This window comes from Felis catus, chromosome A1, assembly GCF_018350175.1.
Source record: "Felis catus isolate Fca126 chromosome A1, F.catus_Fca126_mat1.0, whole genome shotgun sequence".
In the NCBI taxonomy this organism is placed as follows: domain Eukaryota; kingdom Metazoa; phylum Chordata; class Mammalia; order Carnivora; family Felidae; genus Felis; species Felis catus.
The window spans coordinates 124196187-124220448 of record NC_058368.1 but is presented as its reverse complement, the minus strand read 5'-3'; the positions used below and the strand labels follow the sequence as shown (position 1 = coordinate 124220448).

Here is a 24262-nt window from a genome sequence, read left to right as displayed (position 1 = left end):
ACACACACACACACACAGCTTATCTTTTAAGTTCCTCATCTTGCTTTAGGAAAAAAAAATCTGAAGGTTCTCTTACATCGACTGCCTAAGAGTCGCGCTATAAGAAGCAACAACCTCTCCTCCTCTCTGCCATCTGCTCGGCGGCCACAAAGCAGCAACCATGCGTGAATGCATCTCTATCCACGCTGGCCAGGCTGGTGTTCAGATTGGCAATGCCTGCTGGGAGCTCTATTGCCTGGAACACGGCTTCCAGCCCGATGGCCAGATGCCAAGTGACAAGACCGTTGGGGGAGGAGATGACTCCTTCAACACCTTCTTCAGTGAGACAGGTACTGGCAAGCATGTGCCCAGGGCAGTGTTTGTAGACCTGGAACCCACAGTCATTGATGAAGTTCGCACTGGCACCTACCGCCAGCTCTTCCATCCTGAGCAGCTCATCACAGGCAAGGAAGATGCTGCCAATAACTATGCCTGAGGGCACTACACCGTTGGCAAGGAGATCATTGACCTTGTCTTGGACTGAACTCAAAACTGGCCGACCAGTGCATGGGTCTGCAGGGCTTCTTGTTTTTCCACAGCTTTGGAGGGGGAACTGGTTCCGGGTTCACCTCCCTGCTGATGGAACGTTTCTTTGTCGATTATGGCAAGAAGTCCAAGCTGGAGTTCTCCATTTACCCAGCTCCCCAGGTTTCCACTGTAGTTGAGCCCTACAACTCCATCCTCACTACCCACACCACCCTGGAGCACTCTGATTGTGCCTTCATGGTAGACAATGAGGCCATCTATGACATCCGTCGTAGAAGCCTCGATATTGAACGCCCAACCTACACTAACCTATATAGGTTGATAGGTCAAATTGTGTCTTCCATCACTGCTTCCCTCAGATTTGATGGAGCCCTGAATGTTGATTTGACAGAATCCAGACCAACCTGGTGCCCTATCCCTGCATCCACTTCCCTCTGGCCACATATGCCCCTGTCATCTCTGCTGAGAAAGGCTACCATGAACAGCTTTCTGTAGCAGAGATCACCAATGCATCCTTTGAGCCAGCCAACCAGATGGTGAAATGTGACCCTTTCCATGGTAAATACATGGCTTGCTGCCTGTTGTACTGTGGTGATGTGGTTCCCAAAGATGTCAGTGCTGCCATTGCCACCATCAAGACCAAGCGTACCATCCAGTTTGTGGACTGGTGTCCCACTGGCTTCAAAGTTGGTATTAATTACCAGCCTCCCACTGTGGTACCTGGTGGAGACCTGGCCAAAGTACAGCGAGCTGTGTGCATGCTGAGCAACACCGCAGCCATTGCTGAGGCCTGGGCTCGCCTGGACCACAAGTTTGACCTGATGTATGCCAAGCGTGCCTTTGTTCACTGGTATGTGGGTGAGGGCATGCAGGAAAAGAAAGTTTTCTGAGGCCCATGAGGACATGGCTGCCCTTGAGGATTATGAGGAGGTTGGTGTGGATTCTGTTGAAGGAGAGGGTGAAGAGGAAGGAGAGGAAAACTAAAGTTAAAAATGTCACAAAGGTGCTGCTTTTACAGGGAAGCTTATTCTGTTTTGAATACTGAAAAGTTGTGCTCTGATCAGTTACTTTGTATGTAGCAGTGTATACTCTCATATACAATTACTGACCTATGCTTTAAAACACAACTCTTTGTTATAGATCCAAGCTGTCCATTTCTCTGATGGGTTTGAATAAAGTATTCCCTGTCTTAAATGAAAAAAAAAAAAAGAAAAAAATCACGGTGAGCCTGAAGGCCCATTTCCCAGGCGGGGGAGGAATGTAATGAAATTAGTTTTTGCTAGGTATTTTTATCACAGATTAGGAGGTGCAAACCTCAAAGAAAAACTAGTTTCTTGGTGTGTCACCAGCTCTGGGGTTCACTGATCAATCACAACCAACTCATTTAGTAAGTTAAAAATACACATCATGGCAAGGTTCGTTTGTGTAAGAGTTGGACCAAGGCCGGCGCCCCCACGATCACGACCATCGGCCTCTTCATTTTCCCCGGGGAGTTCCCACACCTCCTCTGTCCCTAAGGGTGGCCGGCGGTCCCTCGCGGCACAGAGTCCCTCAGGGAAGGCTGAGAAGGAAGGCCGAAGAAACCGCGGCGAGAAGGGATGGCGGCAGGCATAAAAAGCACCCGGGCTTCAGTTCACGACCCCGTTATTCCACGGAAAAATGGAACATTCCGCTCTTTCCGCCCGCAGAGGGGAGGTGGGGGGAACCCTTCGATCTGGTCTAGGAGAGGCGACGCGGGCGCAGCCACCGGAATCCCGGACGCCGGGAGCCTCGTTACGGGAATCGCAGCTGCCTGGTGTCCCGCCCCTTCGCCGTCGGGCTGCAGCCGACCCAATGCCCGGGCGCGCAGGGTCTCTCTGGGGCCAATCAGCATACAGTCCCTAAGTCCGGAGGCGGGGCGCGGCGAGGGCGCTGCGGGGCGGGGTCAGGGGGCGCAGCGCCCCGCCGTGGGAGGAGGGCCGCGTGCCGCGTCTGCGGGAAGGAGCCGGGAGCGAGCCGGAGCCGAGGCAAGGAACCGAGAGGCCCGTGGAGCCGCGCGGGGAACGCCCGGGCGTAGCTGAGCCGGAGGCCGCGGTTGCGCGGCCCACGGGCCCGGCCTGGCACCGAGGGAGTCGTGCGCTGTACAGAAGCGGAGGAGCGAGGCGCCGCGGCCTGAGGTGAGGAGGTTCCGTGGCCAAGTGAAGGGCCGTGTAGCGGGAGGGTGAGGGCTATAGGTCCGGGCGTTCGGGCCCGGAGACCTGGCATTGGAGAGGGCCACCCTCCCTCGCGAGAGGGGCGCCCCAACAGCGCGCGAGCCCTAAATTTGTTAATCCCAGTCTGGAAATCCCCACATTCCTCGTTCCTTTCCCTATTCGCACACCTCCGAATTTGATCTCTACAACTTTGTCACCTACATTTCTCAACCCTAAGTGCATACCTTACCTCCAGCGCGCGGACACACACACACACACACACACACACACACACACACACACACACACACACACACACACACCCACCCCCTTCTCAGGCCCTCGCCCCCAAATCCCCACTTTTTGCCCCTTTAATTCCTCTAGCCCCGCATTTGACTCTTCATTTTTTACCTGGAGGTTAATTTCTCTTCCCCAAAGCCGTCTTTTCATCCTGAAATTGTAATGTTTCAACACTGTTGGAAGTTCATCTTAAAACATTTTAAATTGACGTCTTTATTCTTTTTATCTCTAACGTGTACCAGTTCTAACGAATCCCACCTAACGCTGTATCTGAAAAAGCACCAAATTCATCTTTAAAATTTCACCCCTCCTCACCAAGCTTAAAGGTTATTCCACGCAGCAAGGTTCTGTTTTTTAGGATGGACAGCATTTTATTCATAACTATTTTTTCTTTGAAAAAATATCAGGTTAGAAGTAAGACTTGCCACTTTTGTTCTTTTTACCTTAAGAAAGGACACCCATTTCGGTTTAATTTGTGTAGTTGGTATGGGGTCATTTCACCCATTACACTGCTTTAAAATAAGTAGTGATTAGAATGCCAGGGTGACTCTTCTAAAAGATTGAAGCCTTTGGTTAAGTCAGTGCTGTAAACAAACCCTTTAGACTGTGTGAGTGCCAGCTTCAAGTTGGACAACTCTTAATTTGAAATTCCTGACTCAGATCATCATATGAGCTGTTCGCCATTATCTTAATTTCTTAAATTCATGATAATTCCCATTTGGAAGTATTTTTGGACTGTAAATGGAATTTTACATTTATAGAACCAACTTGATATTAAGTTAAATCATGCTTTCCAGCTTTTTTTTGGGGGGGGGGATAATTTTGAACACTTGTTTTTAATCACAAGTGGAAGAAAAAAATTACAGGATGGAGAATAAGTTTTGTAGTGGAATTTTTCACTCTTTGCATGTCTGTATTAATTGACAATATTATGCACGTTTAATTTTCTCAGAGGTAATTTAGAATATTACAGTACTGCTGCCAGCTAACTTAAGATATTTTCTTATGTAATGAAAAATGTGTACGAGTGTTCTCATTTTTATTTATGAGTTGCAGTGTTTTCACTTTATTTCAACATTTTCCTAAGGGAATTTGCACTGGAGTTAAATGTTGGGGCAATTTTGATTATTGTATACCTATGAAGGAGATGTTGCAGTACCCACTTTATAAAGAAGGAAACTGAGGCTCAGGGTCCGTTGAAACCTAGATCTATGTAATTTCAAGTCCTGTACTCGCTGTTGGTCATTTTTTCATGCTGACACATTTCTCATGGAGGGTCCACTACTACAGTTTGAGAACTTTGGACTCCCCATAACTGTTCTGCAGAGAGGGTTCCCCATCCTCCCCCCCCCCCAAAAAAAAAAACTTATTTGAGTGCTTCTTATTTTCACAGGAGTCAGGATTCCCTGGCCCTAATACAGCTTGGCTCCTAGAGAAATGTGTGGAATGTTCTCATAGCCTTCTCCATTTCTTTGATTGCAAAGGCAGTATGATCAGAGTTGAAGTTTCTAGTCTATTTATTATTTTACACAACAAATACTAAACACATCTGGCTCCAGGAATTCACAAAGATGCAGGAAATATCGTCAGGACATTGATAGAGTTTACAGAAATTGAGCTGACAAATGTATGAAAAATTGCAAGGGTGCAAGGCAGTTTTAATTAGATGCAGGATGATACAGAAAATGCTGTAGATATATAAATTCAGGAGTGATTATTTAAGGTTTGGAATGATCACAAAAGACTGAGCAGAGGTCAGACTTGAAAACTTTGTAAAATTTGGATAAGGAGAAAAATGAAGGAAACCCATTCCAAATAGAGGTCTGTGTAGAAAGGGTCAGAAATAACCAAGCTATATTCTATCCAGCACATGTGTAATGCTTACTTTATGCCAGTCACTTTTCTGAGCTCTTTGCCCATATTAATTCTTTTATTCCTTATAGCCTTGGGAGGTAAATGTTATTATCTTCCTTTTACAAGGAGGGCAGCTAAAGCAAAGAGAGGTTAATTTGTCTAATGCCACAGAGTTCATAAGAGGTAGATCCAAAATTCATACCTAGACAGCCTGGCTTCGGAATCTGAGCTCTTAACTGTGATGCGTATACTGTCTCTTCATGTAGTATACTTGAATATCAGTGACTAGAATAATATGACCATACCAGAAAGTCTTTTAAAACCCACTCTTAATTGTTCTCTATGTGCCTCAAAGTATCTTAGATTCTGAGAATATCTGAGGACTAATAACAGTGTTATTAGTCCTGTTACCGAACGGTACTCGAGTGCATTGGGAGCCAAGATGTTTGTGGGAGTGGGGGGAAATTCCACAGGAGAGATGATGTTTCATCTGAGTTATACACAGTACAAAGCAGAGTCTGGAAAAGACATTCTAGAGGCAGGGAATAGGATATGTAGATGTAAAAACTCTGAAATAACTGTGTTAGAGAAAGTCTAGTAGTTTGCAGTGGCTTGAACTTAGTGGCTAGGAGTGGCTAGTTGGGAGTGATAAAATGTAGATCAGATTGTGAATGGCAAGATGAGGTCAAGTAAAATGAAAGCTTCATTAGATTGTTTGCTTTTCTCTTTAGGTCTATCATGGTGGGATAGCTTGAGGAAAGTCTGAGTAGAGGGGGTTTTTAGAAGAGACTTTACTATTTATTTATTTATTCTTTAATCTCTACATCCAACATGGAGTTTGAACTCACAACCCCTAGATCAAGAGTCACATGCTCTATGGCTGAGTCAGCCAGGCCTCTCCAGAATAGATTTTAAATATTGGAGAAGATAAGTGAGACAGGCGCATGAAGCCAAATATTTAGACTCTTAAATAGCTAAAATATTTGGCATTAATATTCACCATTTAAGTTTCCTCTTTTAAGGAAAAGAATGACAAGTTTAAAATAATGTCATAAATAGATTCATCCACCTATAATGTTAGAATGATTTGGAGGATGGAAAGAGACTGGAAGCAGGAAGGCAGTGATAAGTACTAAGATGGTCAGTGCCTAGATTACATGGGTCATGGTAGTGGGTAGAAAAGAAGAGACAAATGAGAAAGACATCATGAAAGAAGACTGGACAAGCTAGAATTTAATAGATAAGGGACAACAATGGACCCCATTGACTTAGGCAGTTCAAGGAGAGTGGTCTTAGACGGGGTAAAAAGATGAGTACTGTGACTTTTGTAAAAAGCGGGTGCATTTATGTATGTATGTATGTATACAATATGTGTGTATTGTTTTTAGACCTTTCTATTTGAGTCAGAAGCAGAATATCCAAGACAGTGATATATAACTGGAATCAAAAGAAAGTTTCCAGCCAGAATTCTTGAAATTACTTTGTTTGAAGATGATAGTTCAAGTCATACATCTTCAAAGAAGTTAGTATTTTTTAAAAATAGTAGATCCTAGGGCCGCCTGGGTGGCTCAGTCAGTTCAGTGACTGTGTCTTGATTTCCGCTCAGGTCATGATCTCATAGTTCGTGGGTTCAAGGCCTGCGTTGGGGCACTGACAGGGCGGGACCCCTGCTTGGGATTCTCTCTCCCTCTCTGCCCCCCGCCCCCCCACAAATAGATAAATTAACTTAAAAAATAAGTAGTAGATCCTAAATAGTCTTGGCTCCATTCATAGCCAGGAGATAAAACCTAGCAGAGAATTCAATGAAGGAGACAGTAAAATAGACAAAGGAAAGATTTCAACAACATAATATTGTTACATAGAAACCAGGAGATAAAAGAAATTCAGGAAGCAAAGATAGTCAACAATATGGAATGTTTCAGAAACACTTTTGATATTGTCACAATGGTTACAGTCTCTTTTATTCTGTCTGACTAGTATATCTTAATGAGATTTAATGAGAAGTTAGCTACTTGATCATGACTTGAGAGCTTCATCTGTTGAAATGTGCCTATAGTATAGATTATCATTTCAAAGCTGTGTATGTAAACATACCCAGAGCAGGAGCTTTATTCCTTTCAGCACAATAAATCTGTTGTCCGGTTAAAATTTGGGTGTTCTACCTCCAAATTTTCATTTTCTGTTTACTCAGTTTCATCCTCTGCTTTGAGGTAGATTTGTATATTTACTTCTGAATAGTGCATTTCATATAGGTTGTCTGCACAATCTGTTTTTTGTTGGATGTTCTCTAGTATATATTCCCTCACCTCTAGTCCCTAACACAAAGTAAACTCATCACAGCTATGTTTCAGATAGTACAGCTCTGGTTTGTACACTGGCATGTGCTGGAATTTTGCCATTGATAATCTTCATTTGACATTTAGAGTCAAAGATGGCATAGCTAACGTGTATGCTGTTTTCTCTGTTTAGAAAAACCTTTACTCATATTTCATATTTGGGCCTTCCTGGGCCCTTTCTGAATTGAGTTCTTCTATATGCTTCTGTAGCATTGGGTGCATAGTCTACCCTGTAAACTTTGAACTTCTTAAGGTTGTTTATTTGTCTTCAGCTATTATTTGTTAAGTTTTATTTCTTAGGCTGTAGTGAGAGCATGGATGGTTGTCACAATACTCTTTAGGCCTTTTCATATGTCTAAAACAGTGGTAATTTGTAAGAGGCCTTCTTCTCTAAGGTCATAAACATACTCTGTATTTTCTTCCAATACTCTTAAATTTTGCTTTTGCATTTGGGTCCATAATCAAGTTGGAGTGTATGTATCTGTGATGAAATAGAGCTCTTTATCTTTTTGCTTGTGGAGCCAGCTGTCCCAATACTATTTATTAAATAGTCCTTTATTTCCCCAGTGATAAGAGATGCTTTTTTTTTTTTAATCAGATAATTAAATTCTTAAATGTACATGGGTTATTTCTGGATTTTTTGTTTTGTACCATTGGTAGAATTATTCATATGCCAATGCCATGCTTTGATTACTATAACATAGTATGTCTTAACAGATGATACAGCAATATTCTGTTTATTTTTCCTTTTGAAAGTAGGTTTTTGGCTATTATCTAATATTTCATACGAAATTTTAAATTGGTTTGTAAATTTTCGTAATAAACCACTTTGCAATGTGGATTAAAATTGTATTGCATTAATATGTTAATTTGTGAAGAACTGATGTCTCTATTATATATATTTTGTTTTTCATTCCATGATATTTAAGTCTTCCTAACGAGCTGTTTAGTAAGGTTTTATACTTTTCTGTATAAAGTTATTACATAGTTGTTTTTTTCTACATAGTTCTTATTAGATTTTTTTTTCTTAGATATATTACAGTTTTTGATGGTGTTGTGAATAGAATTTTTTCTTTTACATTTCTAATTGGTTATTAGTGATGTATAGGAGAGCTATGTTTTTTGATGATCTTTTGTTTATTAAACTCTCAGTAGTTGTGGTAGTTTGTCATTTGGTTCTCATTCTTTTTCTTAATAGATGGTATTTATACGTTTTTCTTTTTCCATTTTTATATCATATTTATTTGTTCTATTTTTAGTTAAGCCCTCTAGAACAGTATTGAATAAGTGATGACTCCAAGCATCTTGTTTGAATTCTGACTTTGACAGGAATGCATCTAATTTTTTTTTAAGTTTATTTAATTTGAGAGCATGTGAGGGGAAGAGAGAGAGAGAGAGAGAGAGAGAGAGAGAGAGAGAGAGAGAGAATCCCAAGAAGGCTCCCTTATGCGAGCACAGAGCCAATGCATAGCTCAATCTCATGAACCCTGAGATCATGACCTGAGAGGAAATCAGGAGTCGGATGCTTAACCATGTGAGCCACCCAGGCAGCCCTCTAATTCTTATTTTTAAATATGATGTTTATTGTAGGCTTCTGATAAAGTACTGTGCTACCACAGATGACCATTTATTGAGTACATACTTGTCAGCCAGATAAGTTTTAAGCACTTCACATTTATTGACTTGCTTAGTCTTCCCAAAAGTCCTAGGTAGTATGTGGGTAGGTGGTAGTGTTATCCTTATTTTACAGGTAAGGAAAATGAAAGTGAGGGGTATCAAATAACTTGGCTAAGATGTTATACAAAATTAAGGAGCTGGAATTTGAACATAGGTGGTCGGATTCCAGAATCCATCCTCTTCTTTATTATACTTCATCAAGTGGATGGTCTCTTTCAGTCTTAGTTTTCTGACACTTTGTTGTTATTTTTAAATTTTAAGTGAAGCTTTTGAATATTATCAGATGCTTTTCAAGCATCTGTTGGAATGATTATATAGTTTTCTTCTTTTAATAAATATGATGGATAGCAATGTTATCCTTTTGCATATTGGACTAATATTTTTAGGCTAAATACTTGTTAGTATTTATGGTTTTTGTTTTGTTTTGTGTTCATGTACATTGCTAGAATAAACTTGCAATGCTTTAATTAGGATTTTTCACACCAGTACTCATCATAGTTTGATAATAGTTTTATTATGTAATCCTTGTTTGATTTTTTATCCAAGTGACTGTGCACCTTGGACTCACGGCCAAAGTAGGATAATAAGGATAAGATTTACCCTCCTGCATGAAACAGCCATAGAATAGGAAAAACACATGAAGCAATGATAAGACACTTGACACTGGATAATGAAAGGCAGTGATCTTGATAGATTGGAAACAAATAAAATGAACCCTATGACTGCACTATCCTAGTACGTTGAGAAACTTTCCAGGCCATGGCATAGGTAGGAATGCAGGGTAAGTCCCATGGATGTGGATTCTCTTGGATTTCCAGAAATGGCCTGGAATAACAAAGGTGCTAGAGTTGACAGAACAGAATACTAGAGAACTCTTGAAAGCTTCAGATGTCCCATTCAGCTGTTCAGCTGAGTACTGACCAGTGCATGCATGTAAAGAAACATGTCAGGGAAAGAACCTCCTGGAGACGGTACAGATAACAGGGTTGATCCTTCCATAGAGACAGGAATGGTACCTGTCCTCACCAGTCAGGTTGGGAACCAACCCTAATTCCTGGGACATTGGAGAGTACACAGAAGGATCCTGCCTCAGTAGTAGGGAATAAATCGCCCTAGAATAAGCACTGCTCCCATCCTACCCAGTGTATTTTTTTTTAATTTTTATTTAAATTCCAGTTAGTTAAAATACAGTATAATATTACTTTCAGGTGTACAATATAGTGATTCAACACTTACATACAACACCTGGAAGTCATCACAGGTACACTTCTTAATCCCCATTTTCACCTGTCTCCACACCTACCTCCCTTCTAGTAATTGTCAGTTTTTTAGCTAGAGTCTATTTCTTGGTTTACCTCTCTTTTTCTCCCCTTTTCTCATTTGTTTTCTTTCTTAAATTCCACATGAGTGAAATCACACAGTATTTGTCTTTCTCTGACTGACTTAATCTTGCTTAGCTTAATACTCTCTAGCTCCATCCATGCTGTTGCAAATGGCAAGATTTCATTCTTTTTGATGGCTGAGTAATATTCTGATGTGTATATATACCACATCTTCTTTATTCATCAGTTAGTGGACCCTTAAGCTATTTCATAATTTGGGTATTATAGATAATGCTGCTATAAACATTGGGGTGCATGTATTCCTTTGTATTAATCTTTTTTTTTTATTGTTTGGGTAAATATGTAGATACCTGTGCATCTTAAAAGCAAGATGTGAAAGGACCAAACTGTTTCCAAGTAACTTAACTGTGTCATGGAACAAAGCTCAAGAGTATAGAAGTACAGGGGGTACCTGGGTGGCTCAGTCGGTTAAGCATCTGACTTCTGCTCAGGTCATGATCTCACAGTTCATTGGTTCGAGCCCCACCTCGAGTTCTGTGCTGACAGCTCAGAGCCTGGGGCCTGCTTTGGATTCTGTGTCTCCCTTTCTTTGTCCGCCCCACCTCTGGCTTGTGCTCATTCTCTGTATCTCTCAAAAAATAAATAAACATTAAAAAAATTTTTTCTAGGGGCACCAGGTGGCTCAGTCAATTGATCATCCGACTTCAGCTCAGGTCATGATCTCGCGGTCTGTGAGTTTGAGCCCTGTGTTGGGCTCTGTGCTGACAGCTCAGAGCCTGGAGCCTGCTTTGGATTCTCTGTCTCCCTCTCTCTCTGCCCCTTTCCCGCTCATGCTCTGTCTCTCTCTCTGTCAAAAATAAATAAACGTTAAAATTTTTTTTTTTTCTAAACACTGTAGAAATGCAAAAAAATCCCAATAGCAAATAAGGTGAAATTCAGTGGCATACAGTCAAAAATTATCAGGCATGCAAAGAAGCATGAAAGTACATTATATAATAAGAAAAATTAAAGCTCACCCAGGGCTCACACAGATAAAATTACCAAAGAGATTAGAATAATTATATGACTATGTTCTGTATGTTTAAAAATCTAAGTAAGGTTATAGAAAATATGAAAAAGACCCTATTGAACTTCTAGAGATGACAAATAACATTGTGTAAGATGGAAAATACATAAGTTAGGATTAATCGCAGATTGGACATTGCAGAGGAAGAAATTAGTAAACTTAAAGACATAGCGGTAGAAATTATAAAACCTAGAAAGAAAGAAAAAATGGACTTACAGCTCACATCACTGAGCTGTGGGACTACTTCAAGCATCCTGATAATACATGTTATTAGAATCCTTAAGGATCGGGGCGCCTGGGTGGCTTGGTTGGTTGGGCATCCAGCGTCAGCTCGGGTAATGATATCGTGTTTTGTGGGTTCCATCCCTGTGTCAGGCTCTGTGCTGAAAGCTCAGAGCCTGGAGCCTGCTTCAGATTCTGTGTCTCCTTCCTCTCTCTGCCCCTCCCATGCTCATGCCGTCTTTCTCTGTCTCTCAATAATAAATAAAAAACGTTAGAATCCTTAAGGATGGGAGCAGGAGGGTCAGAGATAAATATCTTCAAAGAAGTAATGGCCACAATTTTTCTAGATTTGATGAAAACTATAAACCAGCAGATCTAATAAGCTTATTCAACTCTAAGCGTAAGAAACACGATGAAAACTATACCAAGGTATGTTATAGTCCAGTTGCTCAAAGTTAGTGATAAACTAGTTACAAAAAACTTAGATTCATCCAGCGGAAAATAAGAGACTTCTTATCCAAAAGAAGAAAGACAAGGATGATAGTAGATTTCTCATTAGAAACAGTGCATGCAAGAAGTTAATAGCTACATTTTTAGGTACTGAAAGAAAAAACTATCAATTGAGAATCTATACCCAGTGAAAATATCTATGAAAAATAATAATGCAATGCTTTTTAGATATATAAAGACTTAATCACCAGGAGACCCACACTACAAGTGTGACTACAAGCAGACTCACACTACAAGACCCACTACAAGTGGGGGTCTGCTGCCATATACATATATATATACACACACACACATATATATATACACATATATATATATACACATATATATACATATATATATATATATATATATACACACACACACACACACACACACTTAGTCTTTCAGGCAGAATGAAAGTATCAGATGAAATGTGGACCCAGACAAAGGATGAAAAACTCTGGAAATGGTAGTGATATGGATAAATATACAAGATTTTTATATTATTTAGTCTTCTCTTACAATAATTATTTTAAAAAATAGTGACAACATGGTTTATAATATTTGTAAACTACACGTGAAGTTTATAAAATATACAAAAGTAAGTTGTATGGCAAAAATAGTATAAAGATCAAGAGGAGAGAAATGGATGTATGCTGTTTTATACTTTACTGTGCATGAGGTGCTGTAACATCACTTGTAGACTAATAAGTTGTCTATACTATACTGTGTGTACTATAAACCTTAAAGTAACCACTAAGATAACAAAACAAAGATTTAATAGCTTATAAGCTAACAAGGAAGACAAAATGGAAATGATAAAAAAAAAAGTAATTAAGTGAACATGACAGTAAAAGAAGAAAAGGGAAACAAGAGGTTAAATAAGTAAAAAACAAATACAAAGATGATAGCTTTCAGCCCAACTGTTTCAATAATGATATTAAATATAAGTGGCCTAGATACCCAATAAAAGCAGAGGTTGTCAGATTAGATATAACTGTATCCTGGTTACCAAAACAAATAAAATGCAACAAAAGACAAACAGGGCTCTTTAAATATGAAGAAACAAACAGTTTAAGTATAAAAGAATGGGGAAAGATATACTATAACACTAATGAAGAGAAGGTTAGATTGTCTATAATGTCAAGGTAGATTTCAGAGCAAAGAATATTACCATTGGTAAAGAACATCATTGCACAATGATGGAAGAGTCAATTCATCAGGAAGACCTTATATTTATATGCCTAATAATGTAGCTTCAAAATATATAGGACAAAATCTGAAAGAACTGCAAGAAGAAATAAAGCCAGAGTTCTATTGGGGGATATCAATACCCCCTTTTCAATAATTGATAGAGGAAGTAGAAAATTACTAAAGATATAGAAGATTTGGATAATACTGTCAATGAGATTGACATTTACATAACACTCCATCCAGCAAAAGCATTGCTTTTTAAGTACACCCAGAACACTGATATCAAGACTTAAAGCTACGGTCATCAAGACTGGAATAGTTGTATAAAGATAAGCAAATACATCATGCCACAGAATAGAGCAGGAATTGGATAATTAGCGCTCACAGGGGAAATCTAGGCTGCCTCCTTTTTTTAATTATTATTAGAATACAGCCACACCCATTTGTTTATGTATTACCTATGGCTGCTTTTGTGCCACAACAACAGATTGGGTAGTTCCAGCAGATATCTTGTGATCTACAAACCCTAAAACATTTATTCTCTCTGGCCCTTTACATAAAATGTTTATCCAGCCATGGAATAAAGATTACCGAAACAGACTCACACATATATTGGCAGTTGATTTTTGATGAAAGTATAAAGGTAATTCACTTGAGAAAGGATAGTTTTTCTACATACAGTTTGGAAACAATTGGCTATTCATATGTAAAGAAAATAACTTGAATACCTACTTTATACCATATATAGAAATTATTTTGAAATAGTTGATAGACCTGAATATAAAACCTAAAACTATAAAACTTTTAGCTAGAAAACATAGGAAAAAACCTTTGGGACTTTGAGGTAGGCAAAGATTTCTTAGATACAGTAATTAGATACCAAAAGATTAGTGCTTAGATACCAAAAACACTAATTCATAAATTGGACTTCATTAGAATGAATATTTCTGCTCTTTAAAAAGAATTAATAGAATGGAAAGATAAGCCACAGATTGGGAGAATATACTTAAAAGAATTTTCTAATAAAGACCTTATATGTAGAATATGTATATATTTTTTAATTTTTTTAACATTTATTTATTTTTGAGAGACAGAACTTGAGCAGAGGAGGGGCAGAGGGAGGGAGACAGAATCCAAAGCAGACTCCAGGCTCTGAGCTGTCAGCACAGAGCCCAACGTGGTGCTCAAACCCATGAACTGTGAGATCATGACCTAGTCAAAGTCAGACACTTAACTGACTGAGCCACCCAGGCATCTATATATATATATACATATATATAGATGGGTTTTTTTTGTAGTGTTTATTTTTGAAAGAGTGTGAGTGGGGGAGGGGCAGAGAGCCTGAGACACAGAATCTGAAGTAGGCTCCAGGCTCTGAGCCGTCAACACACAGCCCGACGCTGGGCTTGAACCCGTGAACTGTGAGATCGTGACCTGAACTGAAGTCAGATGCTTAACCGACTGAGCCACCAAGGCACCCCTAGAATATATTTTTAAAACTTTGTAAACAGGGGCGCCTGGGTGGCGCAGTTGGTTAAGCATCCGACTTCAGCCAGGTCACGATCTCGCGGTCCGTGAGTTCGAGCCCCACGTCGGGCTCTGGGCTGATGGCTCAGAGCCTGGAGCCTGTTTCCGATTCTGTGTCTCCCTCTCTCTCTGCCCCTCCCCCGTTCATGCTCTGTCTCTCTCTGTCCCAAAAATAAATAAACGTTGAAAAAAAAAATTAAAAAAAAAAAAAAACTTTGTAAACATAGTAATGAAAAAACAACAAATGCAATTTAAAAATGAGCAAAATATTTGGACACATCACCAAAGAAGAATATGAATAAATATATACCTACCATATATATGACCTAGCTATTAAACTAGCTATTTTCCAAAGAGAAATGAAAGCTTTGTCCCACCAGACTTGAGACTGGTTATATTATAGTATGTTTTTTTCCACTAATATATCATGTACCAGCTTACAACAAGGAAGTCAGTTTATCCATCCAACAAATATATTGAGGTACTTACCATTCTAGGTATGATTCTTGTTGCTAGGAGCATAGTTGAAAACAAAACACACAGAATTTCTTGCCTAATTTGCTTGCTTTCTATTTTAGGTGCACAGTGTATTAGTTTCCCAGGGCTGCTGTAACAAAATGGCACAAGCTGGATGACTTAAAAAACAATAAAAGTTTATTCTATTAAGTTATTCTAGTAAGAGAAGTTTATTCTCTTACGGTTCTGGAGGCCAGAAGTCCTTCTGAAACTCTCGATAAAATCTTTGCCTCTTCCCTCTTCGTAGCTTCTGGTGGTAGCCATTCCCTGCCTGTGTTGTCACATGGCATTGTGCTTGTGTGTTTTATCTTATAATGACAAGCAACCAGTATTAAGGGCCACTCCATTATGATATCTTAACTAATTATATCTGCCACAGCCCTATTTCTAAATAGGGTCATATTATGAGATACTGGGGGTTAGGAGATCAACATGTCGTTCAGGAGGAAAACACAATTCAACCAATAACAGCCAATAAACAAAATAAGTAAATTAAATACTATTTTGGCACACTTTCTGAAGTGTTGGCATACTATGGTCCACAGACCTAATCTAACCTGCATCCTATTTTATTAAATAAGGTTTTATTAGAATTCAGCCATCCCTTTTTTTAATTTAAATCCAAGTTAGTTAACATATAGTGTGCCCATTTGTTTACATATTATCTATAACAGAGTTAACTAGTTGCAACAAAGACCTTAACACACACAAAACCTAAAATAATTATTATTTGGTTCTTTATAAGAAATATTTGCCAAGCTGTTTTAAAAAGTATTAAGTGCCATTGAGAAAAAAAAAAAAAAAAAACAGGAAAGGAGGATAAGCAATACTGGGTGGCCAGGGAAAACCTGTATGAGAAGGTGAATTTGAGCAAATGTAATAATCTTTATGTATTGACTTTAGTAAGGGAAAAAAGCAAGTTATAGAACATTTTTGTGAAATAAAGTGTATTTATACAGTATAATTTTAGAATATACAAATAAAAATTTTGCAAGAGTTTCCATCAAATTGTTGACAGTAGTTCTCTGGGGATTGTAGAGGACTTGTACATGACATTTTCAACTGCTGTTCACTTGAAAATTTAAAAATAATTATTTCCTTTATATTTTAATATATCATTGTTATAAATTCAGTTTCTTATATATTATTAAATTATATCAAAGTGTTAATATTTGTGAAACAATAATGGAAGATTCAACTCCTTTCCTAAGTTTGAAGTTATCTTTTACATTTCAAAGAAGAACTGCCATTACTTTTACACCAGATTTAACCTAGCTTTGAATTTTAAACTGAGTTTTTATTTGTGTGCATAAAATAGTTTGGCAGTTGAAGAGTTAGTAGTCTTAACTGTTAGTGAAAGGTTAAAAGGTATGATTCTGTTAAAGATTTGTTTTAACTGCTTTTGTCAAATTCAACAAAATGTCCCTTTCATGTTTCTGTGACATTACATGAAAATCAGGGAAGTTTGGACTAGGCACAGAGGGGCTGATAATGTTTCCAAGTATGTATTAAAACAGTAGGATGGGGGAGCCTGAGTGGCCCAGTTGGTTAAGTGTCTGACTTTGGGGCAGGTCATGGTTTTGCAGTTTGTGAGTTCGAGCCCACTGTCAGGCTCTGTGCTGACAGCTCAGAGCCTGAAGCCTGCTTAGGATTCTGTCTCCCTCTCTCTGCCCCTCCCCTACTCACGCTCTGTCTCTGCCTCTCAAAAATGAATAAATGTGAAAAAAAAGGGATGTTTAAATATTGTTATACAGGTGTTTATGGGATTGTTTTATACTGAAAGTCAGAAGGTATCTACAATGGAATACTTTCAGAAAGCCTTATACTAGGCAAGGATTTAAGAAGTAAGCATATAATAAATATTATCAAAGCCAGCTTTCTCTATAAGGCTTTCCTCTCTTTATAGTGAGAATCAATGAAAAGAACATGACTTTTGGAGGCAGAAGACTTAGTTTCACATCCCTACTTCACTTCCTAATTTTGTGATTTGGGTAAGTAACTTAGCCTGTCTTGTTTTTCTTTTGTGAGGTTCCAGTAGTTAATCCTTGCCATTTGAAACCCATTGAATTCAATATCATGAGTGAACCCTAAGGTAAACTATAGACTTAAGTTGCTTATAGTGTGTCATGTAGGTTCAACTTTGGTAGAATGCACCATTCTGGTGAGTGACGTTGATAATGAGAGAGGCTATGCCTGTGTGGGGGCCAAGGGTATGTGGGAATTCTTTGTACCTTCCTCTCAATTTTGGTTTAAATGTAAACCTGTTCTAAAAATATAAACTCATAAAAAAATAAAAAAATAGTAACCCCTGCCCTACCTACCTGCTTCTCTAGGATATTAGGAGAGTCAAGTGAAATAATTTACATAAAAGCACTTGTTATAATGTAAAACAGTAGTATAAAAATGTTAGTTATGAATTAGTAATTAGTTATGGAAACCAATTTGACAATTTCATAAAAATAAAATAAATAAAAAATTTAAAAAAAGGAATTAGTAATTAGTACTAATGGAATAGAGCAGAGCCGGATAATTTTTAAAATAATAATTAGTTAGGGGTGCCTAGGTGTTTCAGTCAGTTAAGCTTCCGACTTCTGCTCAGGTCATGATCTCATGGTTTGTGAGTTTGAGCCCCTCATTGGGCTCTGTGCTGACAGCTCAGAGCCTGGAGTCTGCTTCCCGTCCCCCGTTTGCTTGCACATGCTCTCTTTCTCTTTCTCTCAAAAATAAACTTTAAAAAATAAATAAAATAATAATTAGCTAACATAATATAAGTTTGATGGATTTTTTGCAGATTTTTCAGAGTAACACTGTACTATGTATACATGATACCATACTGAAATTTTTCCCATCTTCATCCCTGCCCAGCTTACTCAACAAACATTACTTTGCCTTCTATTTGGCAACTGTAGTTCATCTATTCTGCAATTATAGTAGTAATGTTACTGTAGTAACTAAGTTTATATTGACATTCTTCCTCCCATGAAATCTATATCTATACATATTATTCATGCTTCTTTATTCTGTCCTTGGTTCAAAGTGAAATGAACAAGAGACTCAAAAATCACAATCCACAAATAACAAAAATAATTATAAAAAGTAATTATAAAGACCAAAGCTATTAAATTTTTATCCATTATAATTCCCATGCATTCTCCCACTTGAGAAAATCCATGGGAATCAAAGTGAATAAGAACAATCAACTGTAGAGACAGTGTTGAATTTATTTTATTTTTTACATCATTTATTAACTTTATTACTTTAATAGTTGTGAATTACTTGTGATGCATCTTATAGCACCTTTCAACACATTACTATGTTGAACCACCACAGTCGAGGAATTGCCACTGCAGAAGAACCACTCATTGCTTGGAATAAACATTCCCTGTATCTGTGGTTAGTAGTTATGTTTTAGCTCCATAAAATCTTCCAAAATAACATGCAAATATCAAGGAAAATCATTGTTTGCAATGTGGTTATAATATATGTGTGGAAAATTCTGCAAGAGATGAAGGAGGATAATGCTAATAATAGAACTGTAAATTGAATATGTCTTGTCAACAAACTGAAAGGACAGGAACAATAAGCAGGATACTGTCAATTCTGTCCATTTTAAAACAAGATAAGCCCCCAAATTAAGTTGGCGGTATTGCATTTAATATTTTAGCTAGTGCTACTGTGTTTCCATCTCTTAGGTTTGAATTATGAAATTAAGTTCTGTAATGTATGTATCTTCATCACATCTCAATGACAATCCTTTAAAAATTAGGAAACATTTTTTTCTAACTAAAAAATGTGAAACCTAACTTTGCCTGTTTTCCTTTACTTAATGTGTTTGTGGCCCCGCTTAGATAAATCTAGTTGCTTTGTGGTAACTATAAATACCTTCATGGGACCTCTTCTTTTTGAGTTTTGTTGTAAGAATATAGTGCAAAAGTAGAAAGATTGCCAGTTTCCAGGAACCATAGAGAATCCTCTGCACAGTGTGAACTAGGTACTTGGTGGGGTGGTCAGGATGGCATGACCACATATCCCTCTCCTAACATGCCTTGATATTTTATTTTGTTTTGATGAACACTTGAGTGATGTGGAGTTTTCTCATATGGGACTATTTAAAGTTGGCAAATAAGAGATACAATAGGTGGAGGAAAATGGTTCCTGCGCCTTAACTTTTTTTATACCTTTACCTTGGGAGAATCTAAATAGTTCATGAACATATTGTTTATGGAGTGACTGTTACATGGTAAGGGAGTGCATAAAATCAAGTTAGTATTACTATTTAATAAAAGAATACTTTGTTCCAAATATAGTACTGTGAAGCCCTAACCAAGAAGTTGATAGTGTTATTTGGGAGAGTTTATGCATCAAGAATTTTTTAATTTAAATTTAGTTTTTTGGGGGCGCCTGGTGGCTCAGTCAGCTGAGAGTCCAACTTTGGCTCAGGTCACGATCTCGCCGTTTGTGAGTTCGAGCCCCGTGTCAGGCTCTGTGCTGACAGCTCAGAGCCGGAAGCCTGCTTGGGAGTCTGTGTCTCCCTCTCTCTCTGCCCCTCCCCTGCTCACGTTCTATCTCTCCCTCTCTCTCAAAAATAAATAAACATAAAAAATTTTTTTAATTTAGTTTTTTTGATTAAGTACTAAAGTCACATAGAAGGTGCAACTAGTATATGGTAGAGAGTCTCCCTCCTACTTAGGTGTCTTACCTCGTGGCAGCCAGTATTTGAATTTTTATCCTTCTAGCGGTGTTTTGTGCATATATAAGGAAATGATTGTGTGTTTTACCTTTTTGTGGTTTCTTCCCACAAATAACAAAAATATACTGTTCTCTACATTAACAGTATTTAAAAAAATTTTTTAATGTTTATTTTTGACAGACAGAGCATGAGCAGGGGAGGGGCAGAGAGAGAAGGAGACACAGAATCCCAAGCAGGCTCCAGGGTCTGAGCTGTCAGCACAGAGCCCGACGCGGGGCTCGAACCCACAGACTGCGAGATCATGACCTGAGCGGAAGTCGGGTGCTCAACTGACTGAGCCACCCAGGCACCCCTACATTAACAGTATTTTAGATATCATTACATACCTGTGGATCTAGAGCTTTCTCATTTTTGTAGGTACATGTATGCTCTATTTGGATGTGCTATAATTTAACTGCTCCCCAATTCACGAACATTTAGGTTGCTTCAGCCTTTTACTATGCTGTAGTTGATAATCTTCCATATGTGTCATTTTGCTCATATCTGTAGTATAAAATACTAGAAATATAATCATTAGATTCAAACATAGGTGTTATAATTTTGATGGATAATGCAAAACTGAGCATATGCCTTTTGTGCATAGGTTCTTTTCTTGGTTTATAACTGAGTTCTACTTTACAAATAATAAAATTCACAGATTTAAGTGTACAGTTTATTGGGAAGGTTATGCCATTTTATACTGTAATGTGCGGTGTTTGAGACGGCCTTTATGTCGTAGTCTCATAGTCTCAACGTCTCAACAGTCATAACACTGTTGATAATTTTTTAGTTTTTATTTTTTGACCAAAACTAGAAATGATATTGGGTAGTTCTTGTTTTATTTTTTTACTATTTTTACTGTGCAACTTACATGCAATGAAGTCCACAGACCATAACCATAGTCCAAAATATAGAACATGTCCAGCATCCCAGATTGCTCTCTACTGTCCTCTTGTCCACCCCCCCAAAAAAGATAACTCCTATTCTGATCTCTATCACCACATATTACATTTGCCTGATTTTGAGCTTTGTATAAAGGGAATCATGTATACTTTTTGTGTCTGATTGCTTTCTTCTCTATTGTATGTGAGATTCAGTCATTTTGTTTTGAGTACCTGTAATTCTTTTTCATTACTGTGATTTAGTTACTTGAATTTTTCTGTTCCACCATTTCTCTGGTTTTGGGCTTCTACTTTTCACTATTTATGATTAAAACTTGTATGAACATTCCTGTACGTGTCTTTTAGAGGAGTGAGGCACTGATGTCTTTTGGGTATACACCTTGTCCAAGTAGATTTTGCTGGGTTTTTTAAATTGAGTTTTAATTTATAAAGAATAAAATTTATCAATTTTTACTGTACAGTTTGTTAGGATACAATTCCTCATAGGTCTCTTGAAGATTTGCTTACAACCTTGAAAAATAGGGGTAATGTTTTCCTCCAGAGTAAAAGGCAAGCATGCTTACTGACGTTTGAAAAGATCTGGGTTTTTAAGCTCAGTCTTCTCTCCTGTAACATAACCCACTGTGTGTACAGGTGTTACCTGACTCTCTTCACAATGCTGTGTCGGAATTGGGGCTCAGGCAACTGGCGCAAGAAAATGCTGATAATCTGAAAATGCTGCTCCTGGTGTGAGTAATCAGGTCCTTTGTCTCTGACAACAGGAGTTTCAGGTCTTCTGCCAGTATCCATAGAACTGGCAGGCTAACTTGTTAGCTTGCAAGTAGGGTAAAATCTTAGAGCTTTCACACAATTCAGTGAATTTTGACTATTGACTATTTGAATATTAAATGTGTAGTCTTGTCACCACCACACTCAGGTCATAGAACATTCCCATCACCCCAGAAAGTTCCTTTGTGCCTCTTTACATTTATTCCCCTTCCCCACTTCAGCCCCAGTTAGCCCTTTATCTGCCTTCTGTCACCTTAATTTTGCCATTTGTTGAATATCCTGTAAATGGAATTATACAGTACATAGCCTGTTGTGTCTGGCTTCCTTCGTTCCACATGTTTTGAGATTCATTCATGCTATTGCATGTATCACTAGTTCATTCCCTTGTATTGCTGAGTGGTATGCTATTGTATGGATATACAATTGTTTGGGTATTTGTGTATCCATTCACCAGTTGATAGACATTTTTTTTAGTTGGGGACTATTATGACTAAAGCTGCTATGAACATTTGAGTAAAAGTCTTCATGTTGACATGTGTTTTTAGTTCTCTTGGATACATTCTTAGGAGTGGAAATGCCCAGTGTTATTATGTGCTTTTAACTTGGTAAAGAACTGCCAAATTGTTTTCCAGCGTGTCTCTTTTATCTTGTATTCCTGTCTGGGGTAGTTTTAATTTGCATCTCTCATTATGAGTGAAGTTGAGAGTATCATTTCATATGTTTAAATTACTTGTATTTCCTTTTCTATAAATTGTCTGTTCAGCTCATCTTGCTTGTTTTTCTTCTAGGTGTTGGAATTTTTTAGTGATTTGTAGGCATTCTTCATATATCAGGGGATATTTTTGGTCATGGTATGAATTACAAACTTTTTTTTTTTTTCCATTTTGGCAAATATCTTTCGAGGTTGGTTTTGGTGGGTTTTGCCATGAAGAAATTTGTCTCTCTGAAGTATTGTCTCACATAGTGTTTACTAATAGTACAAGTCTACACATCAAAAGAAACAGGATTGCTTTTTTAATTGATCTTAAAGTGTAAGTTGTTTTCCATCACTATTTTATTAGCCATAACTCCAGTGGGAATAAAGAAAAATGTTTTGAAGACTTAAATTTGTTTTCTGCATCCTCATAAAATTTTATCACCGTTTAGAAGATGATTATACAGTGGAAGCAAGAGCTTCAGAAATTGTGTTATTATGTGTTGTAAGAGAAAAAATATTAAAGATAATACCATTGTATGTCTTTTACAGAAATATCTAATGCAAGATGTTGACATTGAAAACTTGGATAGTGCAAGCGTTGTTTATTTTCTTCACCACTGAATCTGTAGGTAAGATTCATGAAATACCCTTCCTCCCAGCATCACAAATTAGGTTTATATATTTTTATATAAGTTTATAATTAATCTTATGTTTCATAATTATATAATTATTTTTATTTTTTTTCTAGGATCATTATTGAGAGAATAATGCTGTTAAAAATGATTTTGAAATGTAAAAATACTCCTGGTAAATTATAATTTGAGTTGAAACAGTCACCCAGTAATCCTAAATGCTGTTTCTGTATACTGGCAATAACTTTAAGGTGGGGAGGGGAAAAAATATATTGTTGGTTTTGTTGGGTTTTGGTTTTGTTTTTTTTTTTTTTCAATTAATACATAGGGGAAAGTCTGTTACATTTAGTGGCCAAAGGTATCACTGAGCAGGAGTGTTATTGTGATACCAGAATAAAGAGGTCACTTGGAGCAGTACTGCTCAAACTAGACCACAACGTGATGCCCATCTGAGAACTGGTTGTTGTTACTGGTCCACTTAAGTACGGAAATTAATGTTAGAAGTTCTTAACAATTTGACATAGCCATGGTACCCAAGCATGTGATCCCTGGACTTGTCTCATCAAAAATGGTACAGAGCAAAGATTGTGAAAGACTGGGGGGGAGAAAAAGCCATACTGATCTTTTCACCACAGATAGTTTGAGAAGCACTGCTATAAATCATCCCCTTTCTAAATCTAGGAATGCAGCTCTTTTTGAACACTTTAAGTGACATAAAGCTTATTTTGAAAATTGTTGCTATTTGAGAAATCTTTCCTTATTCTGAAGCCCAAATTTTTCTCCTTGAAATGTTTTCCCATTAACCCTAGTTCTAGACTACTCCCACTTTCTCTTCCCACTGTTCAACTCTTCACATATTGAAGAACTGTGTTTATGTGTCTCTTGAGGCCTCTCTTCCCCAAATTGAACTTACGCAGTTATCCTAATTATTTTTTACAGCCTTGGCTTCTAACCCTGTACATGCTGATTACACTTCTCATTCTTCCTTTGGTTGCCCATAGCACCTTCAAAATACTAGACCATCCCACCTCTCACACTTACCAGCTGTAGGACTTTGGCCAGTTGCTTAATCTGTGCCTCAGTTTCCTGATCTATGAGATGGTAATAATAATGGTTCCTAACTCCTAGGGTTATTATGGAGATTAAATGAATTATTATACAGAAGGCATCTGGACGGTGCCTGGCCCATAGTAAACATTATAAAAAGGATAGTAATTATATAATTATTATTGAGGTTCGAATAAAATACACTTAAAAAAGTGAATTTAATGTACCAAAACTGGACTTGGTCTGAGTATAGTAATTTTATAA

The 24262-nt window shown here is 37.9% G+C and overlaps 1 protein-coding gene and 1 pseudogene across 7 annotated transcripts in view; both read left to right on the top strand.

The window, feature by feature from the left end:
• Positions 1 to 117: 117 nt before the first annotated feature.
• On the top strand, positions 118 to 1719 carry LOC101096133 (annotated as a pseudogene).
• Positions 1720 to 2545: 826 nt separating this feature from the next.
• IL6ST (interleukin 6 cytokine family signal transducer) overlaps positions 2546 to 24262 on the top strand; it is a 55310-nt gene continuing 33593 nt past the window's right edge. For 2 of the 7 annotated variants that reach the window (XM_011282895.3, XM_019834355.3), the window contains exons 1-4: positions 2546 to 2681; positions 17130 to 17214; positions 21488 to 21582; positions 22869 to 22948. In XM_011282895.3, the coding sequence (XP_011281197.1) occupies positions 22885 to 22948 (64 nt within the window). In that variant the 5' untranslated portion in view covers positions 2546 to 2681; positions 17130 to 17214; positions 21488 to 21582; positions 22869 to 22884. Of the gene's footprint in view, positions 2682 to 17129; positions 17215 to 20178; positions 20331 to 21487; positions 21583 to 22634; positions 22654 to 22868; positions 22949 to 24262 lie in introns of those variants that run through there. The other 5 variants (XM_011282898.3, XM_019834342.3, XM_019834335.3 and 2 more) reach the window with 5 other exon arrangements.